This window comes from Oryzias melastigma, linkage group LG22, assembly GCF_002922805.2.
Source record: "Oryzias melastigma strain HK-1 linkage group LG22, ASM292280v2, whole genome shotgun sequence".
Classification (NCBI taxonomy): domain Eukaryota; kingdom Metazoa; phylum Chordata; class Actinopteri; order Beloniformes; family Adrianichthyidae; genus Oryzias; species Oryzias melastigma.
The window spans coordinates 14,531,710-14,549,055 of NC_050533.1; the positions used below are offsets into that span (position 1 = coordinate 14,531,710).

Here is a 17,346-nt window from a genome sequence, read left to right on the forward strand (position 1 = left end):
ACAACAGAAGGGTACATTATGTTGATAAAAATCCATCACGCTCATATTTTTTTATCTTTTATAAACGAATTCTGATTAGCGCAACTAGATATAAATTGAATAGCATTAGGCAGGTCTAGAAATCACATAAAAATTAGGATCTGCATTGATTCGATGTGGTATCTTTTATTAAATAGGGTAGACATCTCAACAGTCAGAGTGAATAACTTCTACATATTGTGCTGAATCATAATTTTTGATGCAATATAAACCCAACATTTACAGTTTTGAAACACTCTGGGGAAAAAAAAAATAAGAAAAAAAGTAATATTTCCCTCCAAAATGTTTAAATCCATGAAAAAAAGAGACTTAAAGTTAGTGAACTGAGCCAAGATGGCAGCATTCTCAGTTTTACAAGCAAAAGAGGAGATTTTAAAGGCACTGTTGTCTCTGGTGACATCATTGAACCGAGGCTGAAATAACTGCACCTCAGACAGCCACTGGGCCCTGCTCGGCTTTTAAATGTCCTGTGTTGGATTTGTGGGGGTTGTGTGGTTTACAGTTTGGGGGCAGGACACTCCTTTGGCAGCCCGGTGGAGAGTTACAGCCCATTAGACAGATCCTGTAATCAATACACACTCCATCGTCCGGAACCCCATCATTAACACAGGCGCTGGACAGCTCACTCTCAGTTTGTCTTCCCAAACCAGGAGTGCTGCTTTCTCCACTCCAGCTGGTGCGTCTGTTTGTAGGTTGCAATTGAGTTCTGTTTTGGCATCCTGCTTCACATGTTTTTCTAATTGCTACCACTGAGAAAAGTGTGGCGAAAATGGAGGTTTCTCGCCATCTGGGCCCAGACATGTTACCTAAGAGCCCCTGTCTCAATTATTTGTACCTATTTGAGCAAAAACGAAGTTATCTGTGCAAAGCAACAGAGTATTGTTAGCTTTAAATGTAACATGGAACTTAGGTGAAAGGAGACCCCCCCCCCCCTCAAAGCAAGCCTAACATTAATAGCAAGCATCCTCCAGTAACACACATACTCATAGAGGCCACTTTGTGTTTCAGGTAGTCTCAAAAACCGACCGTATTTCATAGCACCCAACAGCTTAAAGAGCATATGGAAGTGGTTGGGGTCTGATCCCTCAGGAGGATGGGATTTTTTTAGAGGGGGAGCTGGGTTTGGTGAACACCACATCTCTTAGAGTCAGCTTTACAAGCTGTCTGCACACCCCCCCATTCCCCCCAAATTCAGATATCCACCGCAGAGCGTCGCAGCATGTGGCCCATTAAAGGCTGAATGTCTGCGGGTGTTCAAGAGACACAATACGGTGCAGCTAAAATTAACACACACCAGGTCGTGGGTCAGATATAGGTTAATAAAACACAGGGGGTTGAATTTGGCTGAAAGAATGCATATTAAAAAACCAACACTTTAGGAATAATCAATTCATGTGGTGAAGTAGTGTTTTAAATGGCTTACAAAGCAAATATTCCATCTCTTAAAGGGTTTTTTGTAACATTTAGCATTAAAATGTGAAAGTTTGATGAACATGGACGTTTGCTCACTCTGTGCAAAGTTAGCATCTGGAATAGCTGAAATGACAGCACTTGCAGTGGCAAGCATGTGGAAATCACATGCTGCAAAGAGATTAACACTCACTTGAAATAATTACCATTGAGAGGCAGTTACATTAGCTGCTCAATAGACCAATTCTTACTTCTCCAGTGGACAGGGTTCAGATAAGAGGTGAAATTTCAAGCTTGTCTCCCCTCCTTGCAGCTCACTATCTCAAACATTTGACCTCTTTCTTATAATCTGTCAGTTTGCACCGTGCCTCCTGAGGAGAGGCTCCTGCTGTCCTCACAGGTGGTCCGGCAGACCTTGAGTTCTGTCAGAAAGGTTTAACACTTGTCCTTTCACGTTCTGTACATTGTTGTGCAAAGCTTCTGCAGTTTCAATGGGGTTTGGCAGGGCCTTTAGTCTTGACCTCGTTCCTTATTTGACTAAATTGTGATCATGTGGAATGCTGTCAGATGGTAGTGAGTCCTTCCAGAGGTTATTTTCATTAAGCTTTTATTGTCAATATTATTTTCAGAAACAGCACGGTTGTCTTTGGCAAGACAAATGGCAGGACCTCTGCAGAGTTGAGAATTTCTTTCAAGGTTTGAATTGTTTTAGAAATTGTACTCAGATTTCATCTTTATTGATGAAAGGAATGTAGAAATTTAATTGTTGGGAGAGGCCGTCAAGTTAGTTGCAGCTGAGTGGAAGTGTGGGCAAAAATAAACTAAAATTCTTGCTAAAGATGGGACAAAAATGGCAATATTTGATATGAGCAAACTAAAAGTCAACAACAAAGAACTACAAACCACTTAAAGGGATCTAAACAGTAATAAGACAACATGGTACAACTCAGGCCACCGATTGTCTCATCAGTAAAGACTTACCAATAATTCCAAGTCTTGGCATGGTATGCAGTCAATTCAAGTAAAGAACCACCTTGAGTTGGCGTTAATGGAATTGCACTAACAGAAATATTGTTCAACCTCTGTTTGTAATTCCTTGATCATGTACATCCATATGGGGTATTGACTCATATGTGTGCTGCAAGTTTTTGAGTTGTCAAACCCATGGAGGGTTGTAGAGAGGAGCGACTGCATCGTAAGCCTTGTGGTGTCCGAGGCACATTTACATTAAAAGTGGGGTCATCTGCACCGTAACAAGACAGCGCGCTGAACTTTTTTTTCAAGGATTTTTTTTATCTTCATTGCGGTCCGTGGCAGACATAAAATCCTGTCCACCTTTCCCCACAGATAGCCTGTATCTACCCATAAGGGCAGTTGTGACTAAGGCATAACCTGTGAGGAAAGCATGTGTTGTACTATGGATCCAGCATACCTGTAGAAACCTTCACATGCACAGAGAGAACATGCAAACCTTCCTGCTCTGCTGTGAAGTGATGGTGAGAACTGTCACATCAGCACATGTTTGATGTGGATTACATATGACAATAATAATACAAATGATAATGTAAGGGATATTTCTATCATTTCTACCAATATTAATATTAAGACCCACTTTCATCTTGCAGTCTGCCCTGTTAAAATGCAGTGATGTCTGCTGTAAGTGCACTGAAGAGGTGAAGCCTAAAAACTTGGCTGTTTTTCAGCAATTAGTGTTAAGTCTCCATAATATGCTGTTAGTCACGTGTTTATTGGCGTTGTGTTCGGATTAGCACATTTGCATTTGGAGGGTGCAGCGCTTCAGTCTGACAGTCTCCTCTTTTCAGATGACTGGATGTGGACACGGTCTCCAGAAACTTGGCCAGTCTGTCTCAGTCGTAATTAAGGCTGAAGTGGCAATGCCAGGAATGTTTTCCATTTTTTCTCTTTTATTTCTGATGGATTCTCGTTTTATTATTACTGCGGCAAAGTAGTAATTGCTGCACATATTTGTGAAATGGATGGAATGCGAGGCAATTAGTTTTAATGATGTGCAAGAAAAATCTGCACGACAGCAATTACTGTGACAATGTGTTCAGCAGCCCAGAGGCAGGTCCCGGAGACAACGAAGATAGGCAGGGGCACCGTATGCTTTAGTTGCTGCATGTGGGGCGTATGTGTTAGCCATCAAGTCACCGGGCTGTCCACCCCTCTGTCAGCACGAGTGATCCATTTGTCCGGTGTCAATTCCTCACCCCACAGCTGAAACAGGTCACTGAAAACTTGCCCTGAAATAGTTCAACTTTTAAGATGGTTGGTTTTTGAAGTCCTACTCCAACTTATTTTTTCCTATTGTAAAATTGATTTTTTAATTATGATGATGCAGTTTTTAGCCAAAATCAAAAAGCCTGTGTTGTTTTTAAAACATATTTTCTGCATTAGAAAGTTGAGTTGAAGGTGGAACTGTTGCCGCAGAAGTTAGCCTCCGCTAATTTCCCATCGTTCCTTTGTTTACACTCTCTCCTGCTAGCTTATAGCACCTCACAAGCCCAAGCTGACATTAGCATAGCAAAAAAACGAACGAGCAACATCGGGGCTCTTCATCCGTACAGTTTTGAGTCAGATGTCAGGTCAGACAAGGAAAATGAAGACATTAATGGATCTATTTGTCTGCAAGTGGATGCTTCAGAATTGGAGTTCAGAAAGGAAGCTTTGGCCCACCCATGGTAATTGCTGTGTCACAAACCTGAGCTTTTTCAAACATCTGGTTTTCATCTGATCCAACAAAATTTGAATAAAGAAATACTCAGAAACACAGTTTTAATCTTAAAGTCTTTTATATATGTTCTCCATCAAGAGAAACTTCCAAAAGAACATGATAAAAATACAATTTTCATTGGAGTGGGTCTTTAAACTGATGATTTATTTGAGTTTTTTTCGCACTATTTTTTTCTTTTTTCCTGATACACTGTGAGGTAACACTAATTTATAGTTGGATTTTCTAAATTTAATTTTCAATCGAAAGAGGCTGCGGTTTTTTTAAGGCGATCCTCAACATAAGCCTGGCTGTGAAGCATAATAGAGATGTCATCTTGCTGGTTTTCCTGTCACACTTTGTCACATTGTGGCTTTCTGCCAAACTTTTTTATTTCATGAGAAAACCACAAAGCTGTATATTTGAATTTCCATGAACAAATCGTTGGAAGTAAATGTCACATCGTTCATTAGTTAAACTTTTGTTCCCCAACAACACTTTCCAACATTTTAGCGCTGAAAATCACACAAATCCAAAATCTTAACCCCCTTTTCCATCAATGACGTGAGCAGCAGGTACGATAGCGTTTGCATTCAGTGAGGTCCCAGCGTGACACCACAGCGCTCCTGCCTGCGATCTGTCAGTGTCCGCAGCATCTGTGTCAATAAAATTCCATAGCCTTGTTGACAGAGTGCCACTGTTTGTGTAAGCCGCCACAGACCAGTGGCCTCATGTGCTGTTTGCGGACAGTGCTGTAAATCCACAAGTGCCGTCTTCTGCATGATTTGTGACACACGATCAGCTTGTTTATTTGAAAGTGCACACCGCACAATCTTTCTGCACATGCGGCAAATGGAGTGCAATGGGTCCAACTGTAGATTAACACATCCTATTCTCCCAAGAGAACAAAATACCATCAGACCTTTGTATTTGCAGACTACTAATAAATTTTATGCACACATTAGCCTTGACATGTAGAGTAAGCCCTGTCGGGTTTTATTTGTTTTTTAACTAAATAATTTGAGCCATCTCAGTGATGAAGTGTTGAATATTCTCACATGTACACATTTTTTTTTTTCCGTATTTGGTCTTTGTTTTATGACCTCGTTTTATGAGCCTTCCTGTGTTATAGCAAAAACACACTTTGGATTTGAGATCAGGAACTAGAGATTTCTGATCCACAGCCATGTCGTTTAAGCTTTACATTATGATGAATTTAATAAAGAGACAATTTACATTACAATTGAACATGGCGCCTAAACTCATAGTCTGACGGCCCCTCCAGGCTTTCTAGACATAAATCTAATAGAGCTCACAGTTGTATACATCCAATCCTAATGTTAGGATTATAAAAAAGTCATTTCTGCACCTTCGTGTGCTAACATGACCCGCTGACACACTGATCTGAATCTCTGCTCTCTCCTCAGCTGACTGCCAGCCCCCCTGCCAGAACCGTGGCTCGTGCAGCCGGCCACATACATGTGTGTGTCGCTCAGGCTTTCAGGGCCCCCGCTGTGAAGAGGTGGCCCCAGAGCAGGTGTACATTCGAGAACGAGGCACCCTGAGGCGCGTTGAACCTGGAAGCAACCCATTCCAGAGAGACCGACCGCAGAGACGGCCGTCAGAGAGGGATGGCACAGATACCACCAAGGCGCAGACTCCACGACCTCTGACCTCCAAACTGTCTGTCCACTCTGGGTAAGTGACTCCAGACTTTTCACATGTGTGCTCTTATACCAAAAATGACAAATAGCTACCATTCCACTTAAATGCAAGTTTGTCTAGCATTACTATTTGTAATTTGACATAATTTTTACCTTTAACAAAAGGTAAAACATTTAAACCTCAACTGCAATTTCCTGATATACTTGACATGATTAAGACAAAATAATCTTAATTTTTTTGTATAAATGAGGAACAAAACTTGTATTTTAGATTATTCTATCTATTTTTGTGGTGAAATATAATATATTCAGCTAACAATTGCTCAGACAAAGGCCTCTTTCAGTGCATTCAACAAATTCTCCAAAGACTGCTAATCAGACAGGCCTAATAGGTTCTTGGCTTCGGTGACTGATTGTTTAAGTTCCAATCATGTTGGAAATAACTTCACGGTTTGATTAATCACTTTACCGTGGCGAGAAGCATATTCCTGATCAAGGATGTTGAAAGCGTGTAATTGTTTCCGGGAATATTATGATGGGTTGTTATTGCTTACAGGTTCAGACTTATCTTGTCAAATTGCGCTCGATGCTGGACTCTGGCCCGGTCTTTTTTTTTTTTTTTTTGATCTGCTCACAGACTGTGTAAGTGCCATAATTTGTTTGGGCACTGAGGTCATAATTCACCATTTAGCCAGTTTGTCATCTGGGTAATTTCTTTCCACCAAACCACAGAAACATTCTCAATTATTTCTGACGTTTATAGTGCTCCTCTTCCTAATTGTGAAAGTTCTGTATCATCTTGGGCTTTTTGTTTGTGCTATAGAATGGCGCTGGCCAAGTCATCCATGTGTTTGTGGTAGCTCGGTAAAACACTACTAAATCTTGGCAGATGGTTCATGAAAGAGTTTTCATACATCCTCCTACCCAAAGCAATTATTCCGCAGTCATAGTAAATCTTCTAATCAATACAAGATCTCCAGAGAGTGCACAGTTGCGATGCATATGTTTTCTTTGTTCTCGACTCACAGGACATATTTGTGTACTGAGTCACAAATTTGGGATAAACAGAGGGACAGACTGCAAGTTTAGCGTTCCTGAATCACTAATACCAGTGCTATGACTGTTCTCACTATCACAAATGGAGGAAGTGACTAATCGTCAGTGAAAGGTGCCTCGAATCTTTGTTTTAAAACTAATCCAAGGGTTAGATGTCTTAACCAGTGTGTGCCACTTTCAGGAAAGAATAAAAACCTCTGCCAAAATTGTAAAATGTGTTCAATTTGACTTTAATTACTCAATTATTTAAATACTTGCTCCTTCCAGAAATACTTTAAGCCTTTGGAAATCGCTCCAAATGTTCTGCATTCTGTCAATCAGTCTAAGTGGGACAGATGGTAAGCCTAAGTCATTGTTGCAAGTATCAGAATGAAGCTTAAGAAAAGCAGAAGTAATGTGAGTTCATGTAAAGTGAGAGTCAGATAACAGGACTGGTTCCAAGGCTAAAGAAACAAGGGTTAAGATGAGGGGAGACGGCAGGACAGATGCTCGAGCGCAGATGCTGTATATCACGTCGGCCCTGCCTCCGCTGATATATTGGGGGAGCTCAGCGCATGCAGCACCAAGCCAGGCCTCTTTTATTTTCCCCTATTAAAGAAAGTGTGAGGTGCGATGTATGTCTTTCTTGGAGCAGGGTTTGTTGTTTTGTCAGCAGCTCCCTGTAAATAACCCAGACAGTCAAGTGGAGCCACAGGAAAAAGCAGAAGCATAATATTAGCTCGCTCGGTTACACTTCTGATTTCCAGACGTTCTCTCTGCGCCATCCACACAAGGTTGTTCGTGTTTCTAAAATTTCCATTTTTCTTTATTTATACTGTTTAATATAGAAAGTATGGGAGATTAAGATTTAAGATTAAGATTTTTTTGACTATATGTTGCATCAATAAACCATGACCACCAAGCCTAAAAGAACATTTTTTTCAAGGCTGTATGTTTTATATTGTTAAAGCCTCACTCCGATCATCTTTTGATCTATTTTAAAAGTGTTTCCAGTGGTCTTTTAATTATTATTATACTGTTAGCCGAAATTCAAAAACCTGAGTTTTGGGGGGGACTGTTGTCACGGATTAAGTCTGCCTCTACTAACTCTCCCACTAGCTTACAGCCCCTCATACCCCAAAATAACATTGCCAGTGCAATACTGGAGCTATTCAGCCGCAGAGTTTTGAGCCAGATGCCAGCTCACCTACAAGCTTTTTCCAATGGCATTTTCTGTCTCCTGATTCACAACCATTTGAATTTAAGAAAGAGTCAGAATGCAATTTACAGCTTAATTTTCTTTATTTTTGTTCTCCATTATCAGAAAAATGCCAAAAGAACACATTAATAACACCACAAACTCAACTGAGTGAGTCTTTAAGTGTGAGGTTTTGGGGACTGAGTGCTTGTTTAGTCCCTGGAGTTAACTCCTTCAGTCAGGATTCAGTGGATTAATTTGATTCATCGAAATATTGCTGTGTATGAACTTTTCTTGGTAAAATAATAAAATTGGTTTTCGAACGACTGTCTTCTGTCACAGCTTTGGGTGTTTTGCTGTTGGGTGATGTCCCAATTGGGTGCAGCTGTTTTCATTTGGTGAATTGTTGCAGGTATTTAGGGAGCCTTCACAATGTCACTGGTGTTGGAATGTTCTGTTGGCTTCCTGCGTGTCATGTTTTAGTCTTAGTCAAAACTGCGTTCGCCATCGCTAGTTTCTGACTATTAGAACATCTAACATTGTTAATTGGCGATTTTTAGGGCCAGTGGCATTTCCATATTTTGTCTATGGGTACTGCATACTGTGACAGACTGGCTACCTGTCCAAGGTGAACCCCACCTTCGCCCTTCAGTAGCCGGGATAGGCTCCGGCACTACCGCGACCCCGAAAGGGAAGAAGCGGACAAGAAGATGGATGGATGGTACTGCATACCTACTTAAATTCCGAAAAACCCCAAACCTTTAGGTTTTTTATCAGTGTGTGTCTTCTCTGTTAAGGTGCATTGACACTAAACGCGATTTGCGCGGCAGATGTGGCCATTTTCAATGTTAACTCAATGGTACAGATGCGCTCTGAGGCGTATTGAAGTCACACGGCGCGATTTGAGACATAGAAACCCTTTGGAAGCGGCTGTCATACAGACACATCTTTTAATAATATTTATTTTGATAATCTGTTAATAATAATCCTAAACCCAAACATGGAGACATGCAGCCGTAGCATCAAAATACATTTTTTGACAGGTGGCGAGCAGCGAATTCGCCACGCAGCAAAAGATAGGCGGGGCACGCAAGTTTGTCTCGCGAATCGGGTTCGGTGTAAATTCACCTTTAGTTTAGAAATAATTAAAAAAATACTGTAGAGAGCTAAATACCACGTAATGTGGTCTACTATAACATGCCCTTTGGAACAAATCCATTTCCTGTGTTTCCTTGTTGGCCCTGTACTTGGAAGCAGAGCCAATTCATCACCTCCCTCTTGTCCTTCATCTCAACACTATCACTAACCCTTTTTCTCTAACTCATCTCTGCAGGAAACAGAGCAGGGCAGAACAGGATGTGCACACAGGTTACCTCCACAAAGGTCATGTCTCTAAAGTCTCAATTACATTATCAGACTCAGGACAGCTGCCAACTACAAATATGACAAAGCTGCTTAAAGTTTGAGTTCAACTCTTTTAAATGTGTAATTTAATAATGTAAAAACCAGGTTTGTTCATTTTCATGTACATTTATTGTTTGGGTTCAATCAGGCTGTACCTAATCTCTGTTTTGTCTAATTTTATTCAGATCATTTAGACAATAGATTTAAAATAAGTCAACTTTATAAGCAGCATCTTAACCAGAACTAGGACTGTTGTGTATTCCATGCATATTTTGTCTACATTTTACTAAATTGTCAAAACCCTTGAATGCTGGGAGATAATGAGCTTAGAGACACAAGAATTGCTTTTTTATGTATTTTTTTTAAAGGAAATGTTATTATTTTGTGTGTTTTTTTTGTTTTTGTTCAGTTAGCACTAATGCATCCAGTGGATTGTATCATATCTGCACTCCTTTAATTTCCCAAAGACATTTTTGCAGCCAAAATCTACCACAATTTATGTTGGAGAAATGTTATATTTTTGTTACCAAAGAACAACACATGTAGAGTTGAGCCTGCAACCAATTTTAGATCAGATAAATAAGTCCAAAAATGGTGGTGTGCAGTATTTATTTATTTTTTTATCAATATCTATTTTTATTTGTAACTAACATGTCCAGTGATTGTGGTCTGTTGACTTTAGGTCACACACATATAGTATTTTTTTTAAACTTTGTTTTCATTTCCACCCCTGAATCCTCTAAAGTTGCTGTTCTTCACACCTGTGTTGAGTTTTTGATTTTCCATCAATTACACCAAAGTGAAGATGTAAAAGTAACACAGATAAACCTAAAATTGACAATTATAAAGTGCAGATAAATGTTCTCCTTGTTTATCAAATGAAGAAAACTTTATATCTTGTACATCTGCTTTCATTTGATGGACACTCAGAGTTTTAAAGATTGAATAAATACAGTTTCATTAATGCAAGCCTTTTATTGAAGAATACTAAATATAAAGAATTTCAAATTTCAAAATGTATTTATGCCAAAACTGAAGAAAATATTTCAATTGAGAGTCTAGATTTAACAAAGGGGGTAAAAGGAACTTAACCCACATGAGAAACAATACCGTATGTTTTTTTATTTTTCTAAAAAGACGTGATTGTGCATCTGGGGTCATGATTTGCTTTCCTGTTAGACTTGGAATGAACTAAACTGGTGTCACTGCTTGCAGGTGTTTACATTGCATGCTGCATATTACAAACCAGACGATGGTTGGAAGGTTTCTGTAACGTGGCTAAGGTTTCCTATACTTTAATATCAAAGCAAAAGAGTGAACATTTAGTCATGAAAGTCAATCTCTACCTTGTATGCTGAAGATTTTTGAATGTAAGCCACCAAGACATAATCATATTGACAGAGAAAGACCACAAACTGTCAATATTCTCGTCCTAAAAGAACAGAGTCCCATGGGTAATTGGCTTCCTGCTAGGCTAGAACAAACAAAAGGCCACAGACAATTGAGCTCTATGCACAAGACCGATGTGTCCCTGTCCGCTGCAGTGTTCTCAACTCCCTGTCTGCTTGTGCCGCAGTGCCAGCAGACTCTGTCCCTGCAGCCAAATCCCTCTCATCATACAGGCTTCTGCAGCTGTCAGAGAGGCAGTTGTAAGGAGGAGGGCAACCGGCCCAGAATGCTCTCCGGCTCTGGCTCTTAGGTGGACGGAGACAACATCAGTCAAGCTCATCTTTTCCGTATGAAGCGTAATGCTGACAACAGGAAACAGCAGTATGGCTGTGCTGGGACCAGTTAATCCACGCAAACGTCAGGACACCCAGTTACAATAGGCATACAAACCAAAAGCTCAACGTTGATAACCTTGATTTTATACTGATTTGTAAAATTAATGAACCTATAGTGTTTAAAGTTAAGGAATGTCATGTTTTTAGAAGACTGTGTTTACAATTTACCTCCTTCTTGCTGGAGTTTGCCTCAGAGCAGTCGGACACGTGAGCCTGATCGTCAAGAAACTCTCAGCCTTAGTCAGCACTTTGTAATGGCTCTTCCTGCTGACCTGTCTTGTGGCATTTGACTAAGTGAATGATCACAGCAACTACAATAAACTGAAGAATATTGAATGGCCTTTCGGCTCATGCCTCCAGGCTTTCTGATTCCAGCCTCTGAACCACAGTTACCACACTGCCCTGCTTTCGTCCAAATCCCGGGTTTATTGAATTTCTTTGAAAACTCTGTAAATGCTCTGCTGGAAGCAGACAGATTGGCACTCGCATGATAATAATTAAGCTGTTTGTGAATGGGCTGCAGTTGTCCCGTGTTTTGATCATGCAAACCTCAATGAGGTCAAAATTGCAGAAAATCTATTTTCATGCTGCTGGGGAGAAGTGCTGTTCTCACAAAGTGAGGTAGGACTTCACGTCTTCATTTGAAAATGTCTCGCTTGATCCAAAAATACTCTGTTCTTTTAAACCTTTTTTTTTTCCTTTTTCTTTTTATTGTCATTAAGAACCATAGTATCAACCAATCACAAACCTTTATGAAATTCATCCTTTGGAGCAAATTCATGGTATATAATCCACAGAAGGCCCTGCCACACACCCGGATTTTCACAAAGGGAAATATTTTACTCTGATTCATAATTATCTAAGTCATTATGACTGGAGATATTATCTAAAAGAAACTGCCTTAATTGCTCACTGATGTTTGGTCTTATTCTACTAAACGCACAACTTATTTGTAGACAGAAGCTTATTATTTAGAGGAGAAGGGCCTTTTTTGGATCACTGACACAATGTGGAAATGATTTTTTATTAGTTTTAATCACGAATTAACGTCTCTTGTTTTTACCAGTGTACATCCACAATCCATCAGATGAACACAAATGAATGAAAATTAAATGGAAAGTGCAACCTTTTCATTCAACTATTTTCAGTTGGTTAATATTAATATGTTGAAAAGGTTCAAGTACACACTATAAACATCTTTTTAAATGTTTCTTAAAGTACAGTGTTTTTTTTTTTTACTAGACTGCTTTTAAATATACTGGTTTATTAATTAATTACATTTTAATTGCATTACTTTTGACCATTTTTATTGTTGTTTTACTAATTTAACTGGAATTTTTTTCAATTAGCTTTAACTTAGTTTTCTGTACATTTGAATTACTTTGTGTTTGAATTCCACTGATCAAATAAACTTGCTTTGCTATGTTGTTTTGGTTTTAACTAAGAGAGGAAAGTTATTTTTTCCCCCTTTTTTAACAGAACAGGCTGTGATAAAAAGTTACAACCTTTCAGTCATTAAAAGTCTCAAAACTGTAATTTAGGTTAGGACTTTAATGTGAAAGAGGCTATTCTGTTGCTGTTTTGTGAATTTCACACGCAGGCTAAGCTTACAAAGATAAGTTAACATTTGATTTTTTTTCTTAACTAGCTGATTGCAGCAGTGCAATGATGACTTTTTAATAATTTTTTAAGCAATTAAAGGATACAGCTTCAAGATTTTACAGACAAAAGCACTTATGTACCGTATAAGAGTGTTCTGCCATAAAACCTAAGACTACTGTCTATTTACATGTTGATTTCCTGCAACTGTTGGGTTTAAAAAATACACTATTTTGTAGTTTCAAAAAAATGGAAACAAATAACTGCATGCTTTGTGGATGATTTCTTAAAAGTTATTTAAAATTGGAGAGCTGCTGATCCTGAATGGTAAGATAGTCCGTCCATTTTGTGGTACAAGCACCAAAAATGGCATAGCTTTACCTTAGGATTCCTTCTTTAAAAAACGCATGTTAGCCACGAGAAAATCCCAGATTTTAAAATGTATATAATATATATAAATAATACACATGTAATAGTATTCTATAGGTACGACTCATGTTTGTGCGTGAACAAAATGCAGTCTCAACAATGCATGATTGAGACTATGAAATAAAAATACATAAAATATGGCCACCATCTTTAAAAATGGTGGCCATTTTGGATTTTCTTGTGGCTAACATGCTTTTTTTAAGGAAGGATCCTAAGATATGTCCATGACGAATGTGGTGCTTGTACCACAATTTGTCTAAATTATCATCCTAACTAGCTCCACTTATATTGTTGCCATCAAGGTTTGAGATGACTGAGCCATAAAAAGCTAAATGTTGAGCTGCTAATAAAATTTGTGGTTAGCAAAGTCACAGAAATGAATGTTAGTTTTGAACATTTCATCAGAATTAGGTAAATGCGTCCAGTCTTTGATCTATAGATAGACTTTGATGGCACCTTGTTTAAATCTTTAGTGCTTTCACACTGTCCAAAATGTGTGCATGTGTCTGAAACAAAAAGACTAATTACTTTCAGGATGAAGGGGTCCTTGTTTTGACCGGTTATAAACGGTGTGTTAGTTGCATGGGGTCGCTGCTCATCACTGCAGAGGTCAGGCGCAGTCCAGCAAAAAGAAAAATGTCAGGGGATGAAAGTGACAAGGCTGGAAGTTAACCCAGACTGGGAAACTGATGCCAGAAACTTCTGTCTGCTGTCACAGACAGTCTGCTCTGAGCCAAGATCCACACTATCTCTTCAGATCAGTCTCTTTCCTGCATCGACTACTAGAAGCCAAGAATGCCAGGCATTAGATGTTGGTTTAGACTTTGTTATTCTCAAACAATTCAAAATGAGAAATGATTTTTGCCAAGTTGGACCTGTGCTCAGTTGCAATGCTGACAGAAGAGCTGAAAAACTGTCTCACATCTCCGCGCTGACCTGCTTCGCTGAGCCTAGAAGGAGTTTCTCAGCTTGGAATACATTAGCTGTCAAGAATTCTTTATTCCTCCGAAGATTTATGTTTAGGCAGAGGATCACGAAGCTCTGCAGAGACTGAACCGTTCAAAAATGAATCAGCTGTGGCCCATACATTACTTTGAAATGCTTCATGTAAACACCGATCATAGAAAGTGGGCCACAGAGATGGTTTAAGATGTAAACTGTTCTTGAGGATCTGGGTCAGCCCGTGTATGTGTGTGTGAGAACCCTCAAATAAATCCAAAATCCCTCTGTCTGTCCGAGAGGTACTTGTATCCTAATGGACAACTTACAGATGCAAAGCTGCTATCCTTTGGATGATTGAAGGAGATATTTTTGAAGCCTCTTCCTCAGGAGGATCCATGCAGTTAAACAAAGCCACTCACTTCCTGCCATCACATAATATTTTTAAAAGACAAAAAGTTAGCATCTTCTCCTCAATGGTACAATACTTGATTTCAGCACATTTTATTAAATATTGCAGCTAAAATGTTGTTTTATTTTACTTTTTTATGCTCTCTGAGCACTCAATGCTTATTTTAGTTTTCATGCTGCATTGAACGTGCTGTTTGAGCTTCAAAAGTGTCTTGTTTTCAAGTCTCAGAATCCTGGAAGTGTTGCTCATGCCTGGTCATGGTTTTTGAGAACTAATATTCGCCTAAGTCATACTTGTGCAAAGTGTTGGCTGCCTCATGCAGGTTCTTTGCCATTCCCAATATTTGTAATTTTCTCAGAAGTGCAGAGGTTTAGCTCTAATTCTTTTCCACATCTTTATGTGAAATCAATGACAAAAAGAAGATAGAGAGCCAATGATCTCATGTCTGAGTTGGACGCCTTACTGGCTATCACTTTGAACAAGTGTTTAGCCAGACAATTATCATATTTTACTCATTCGCTTGGGAGATAATGATATCTGCACGGCGAAGAAAAATGTTTCACCACGTTGGTGATGACTGTAAAAATAGTGAAATAACCCCATAAACTTAAAGTAGTTCTAATAAGAACTGTGGAATTCAATAACAATAAATTTGCAAATGTCGAATTCCCACTCCAACAATCTTTTTTTCTATTGTAAAACCGTTCCTAGTAATCTTTTACTATGATTATGCAGTTTTTAAGCCAAAATAATGCAACCTATGTCCTTTTCTCGGAAATAATTTCTGCAGAGTCCTTTAAAAATTCCCCTCTGAGTTATGGGTACTGTTGGAGCCCCCAATTCCCATCATCCATCTATTTACACGCTCTTCTGCTAGCTTACAGCCCCTCACAACATCAACCTAACATTAGCGGTGCAACAAACATCTTGAGCAATATTGGAGCTATCTAGCCGTAAAGTTTTGAGCCAGAAAAACATATAAGTTAATGGATCTATTGTCTTCAAGTGGATGCATCGGAACAGAGCAGAGCATGGAGTTTGTGGCCTTCTGATTGTAGTTTCAATGTCACATCTCCAGGGTTTTTCTGAAGTCATTTCTTGTCTGCTCCTTTTTCACAACAATTTAAATTAAAAAAAATTCAGAAATGCAATTTTAAGCTTGATTTATCTTATATATGTCTTCCATCATTAGAATAATGCTACAAGAACATGTAAAAATAACAAAAAAAACATTTTTCTTTAGAGTGGATCTTTCACTGATTTAAAATTCTATTTGTAATAACAAAATACTATAACTGTTTTCACAGTCTTGTCTAAATTCTGCAAATATATTTAAAATAATGTAAAGTTTTTGCACCATCTGCTAAAAAAATTACATCAAGTCACCAGATTTTCTTAAAAGTTTTGTTCCTAACAGCTATTTTACAAATTGCTTTCATTCAGTACAAAGTGGAAGAGTGGTGCATCCCCAGATCAAAGGGGCCGTCTCCTAAAATGACATCATCCATGCAGAGCATGTCATGTTTTCCCACTGTGCCCCGTAAGCTGCAGGCACTGAGATCAGCGATGAGCTGATGCAAGGAGGAAGCTTCTTTTGCTCAAAAGTCAGAAAGGGGCAACATCTGGCTGAGGAAGTGAGGAAGGATGCTCGTTGACCAGGTGTTAGAGTCAGCATTGGAAAATAAAAAAATAAAAAACTTCGTAATTACGATTGAAAGCTCTCACTCGGTTCACAACTTCCTGTCTGTCGTGACACAAGGACCTCTAGTTTCCCTTCCTCACATCCTATCTAGAGGAACCGCCCTGGGGATTGAGCATCTCACTCACCAGCTGGCAGCTCCAGGTGCCGCCTGTGGTCTCCTGTAACAATAGCATGAGCCTCTCTTATCAAATGTTTTCTGCCTTCCCCTTTTCATTTACCCTCCTGTCCTTATTGGCAGCAGGAATGTGGTTGTACCCAGCGTTCAAAGAAACTTGCAGAGGCTTGTGCTGCATCTAACACAGCTGGGGCTGGGTGTGTGTGTGTCTGCTTTTGTGCTTGGAAGTGTGTGCACATAAATATTTGGTGCCTACACTGCACATGTCTATTGCCTGATTGTCATTATCATTATTGGGCATCTGCAGGTCAACAGATTCAGCTACTAAACATTCAAAGAGCAGTTTGAATCCCCACTTCAGGAATTTCTTATTCTCATTAGGATATTAATTACAGCCATGAGACCCCTTAGGAGCCCAGGTGTGTTTTGTAAAAACACTTTGTCTGATCTGTTGGCCATAGTTTGTCTTTGCTTTGCTCTGGTAACTGTCTGTCAGGGTAGATCATGGGAATCTAAATGTTTTTCCAAGACCTGGATCTAAGCATTCCAAGATCAATCCCAGAGCCTAGGTACAGCTGTCTGGCTGTTTGCCTGAGAGCCACTCGTCTCTTTCAGCTTCCAGGGGTTTGGTTGTTGGTCGAAAATCTAATACCGCCCCTCCCACAGCCACGGCCACACTCTGACTGTCTGCCCTGGTTTTAATACTTCCTCAAGCCCAGTGCAAATTTCAGATTGTTGCTCCGTGGTTTGCCACATCTAGACAAAACAAAGAGCTCCTGTTTCAGTCGAGCAAAACCAAAGGTTGATGGAAAGATCTGCTCTGTTTGTTTGCTCATTTTTCTGAGGTTGCAGCCTTACAAGCACAAACATGCACTTACAGTCTGG

At 39.4% G+C, this 17,346-nt stretch overlaps 1 protein-coding gene across 2 annotated transcripts in view; it reads left to right on the forward strand.

The window, feature by feature from the left end:
• The window catches only part of LOC112145601 (latent-transforming growth factor beta-binding protein 2), an 83,565-nt gene that overhangs the window by 8,927 nt on the left and 57,292 nt on the right, over nucleotides 1–17,346 (forward strand). For both annotated transcript variants that reach the window (XM_024270955.2, XM_024270946.2), the window contains exon 3: nucleotides 5,608–5,878. In XM_024270955.2, the coding sequence (XP_024126723.1) occupies nucleotides 5,608–5,878 (271 nt within the window). The remainder of the gene's footprint in view (nucleotides 1–5,607; nucleotides 5,879–17,346) is intronic.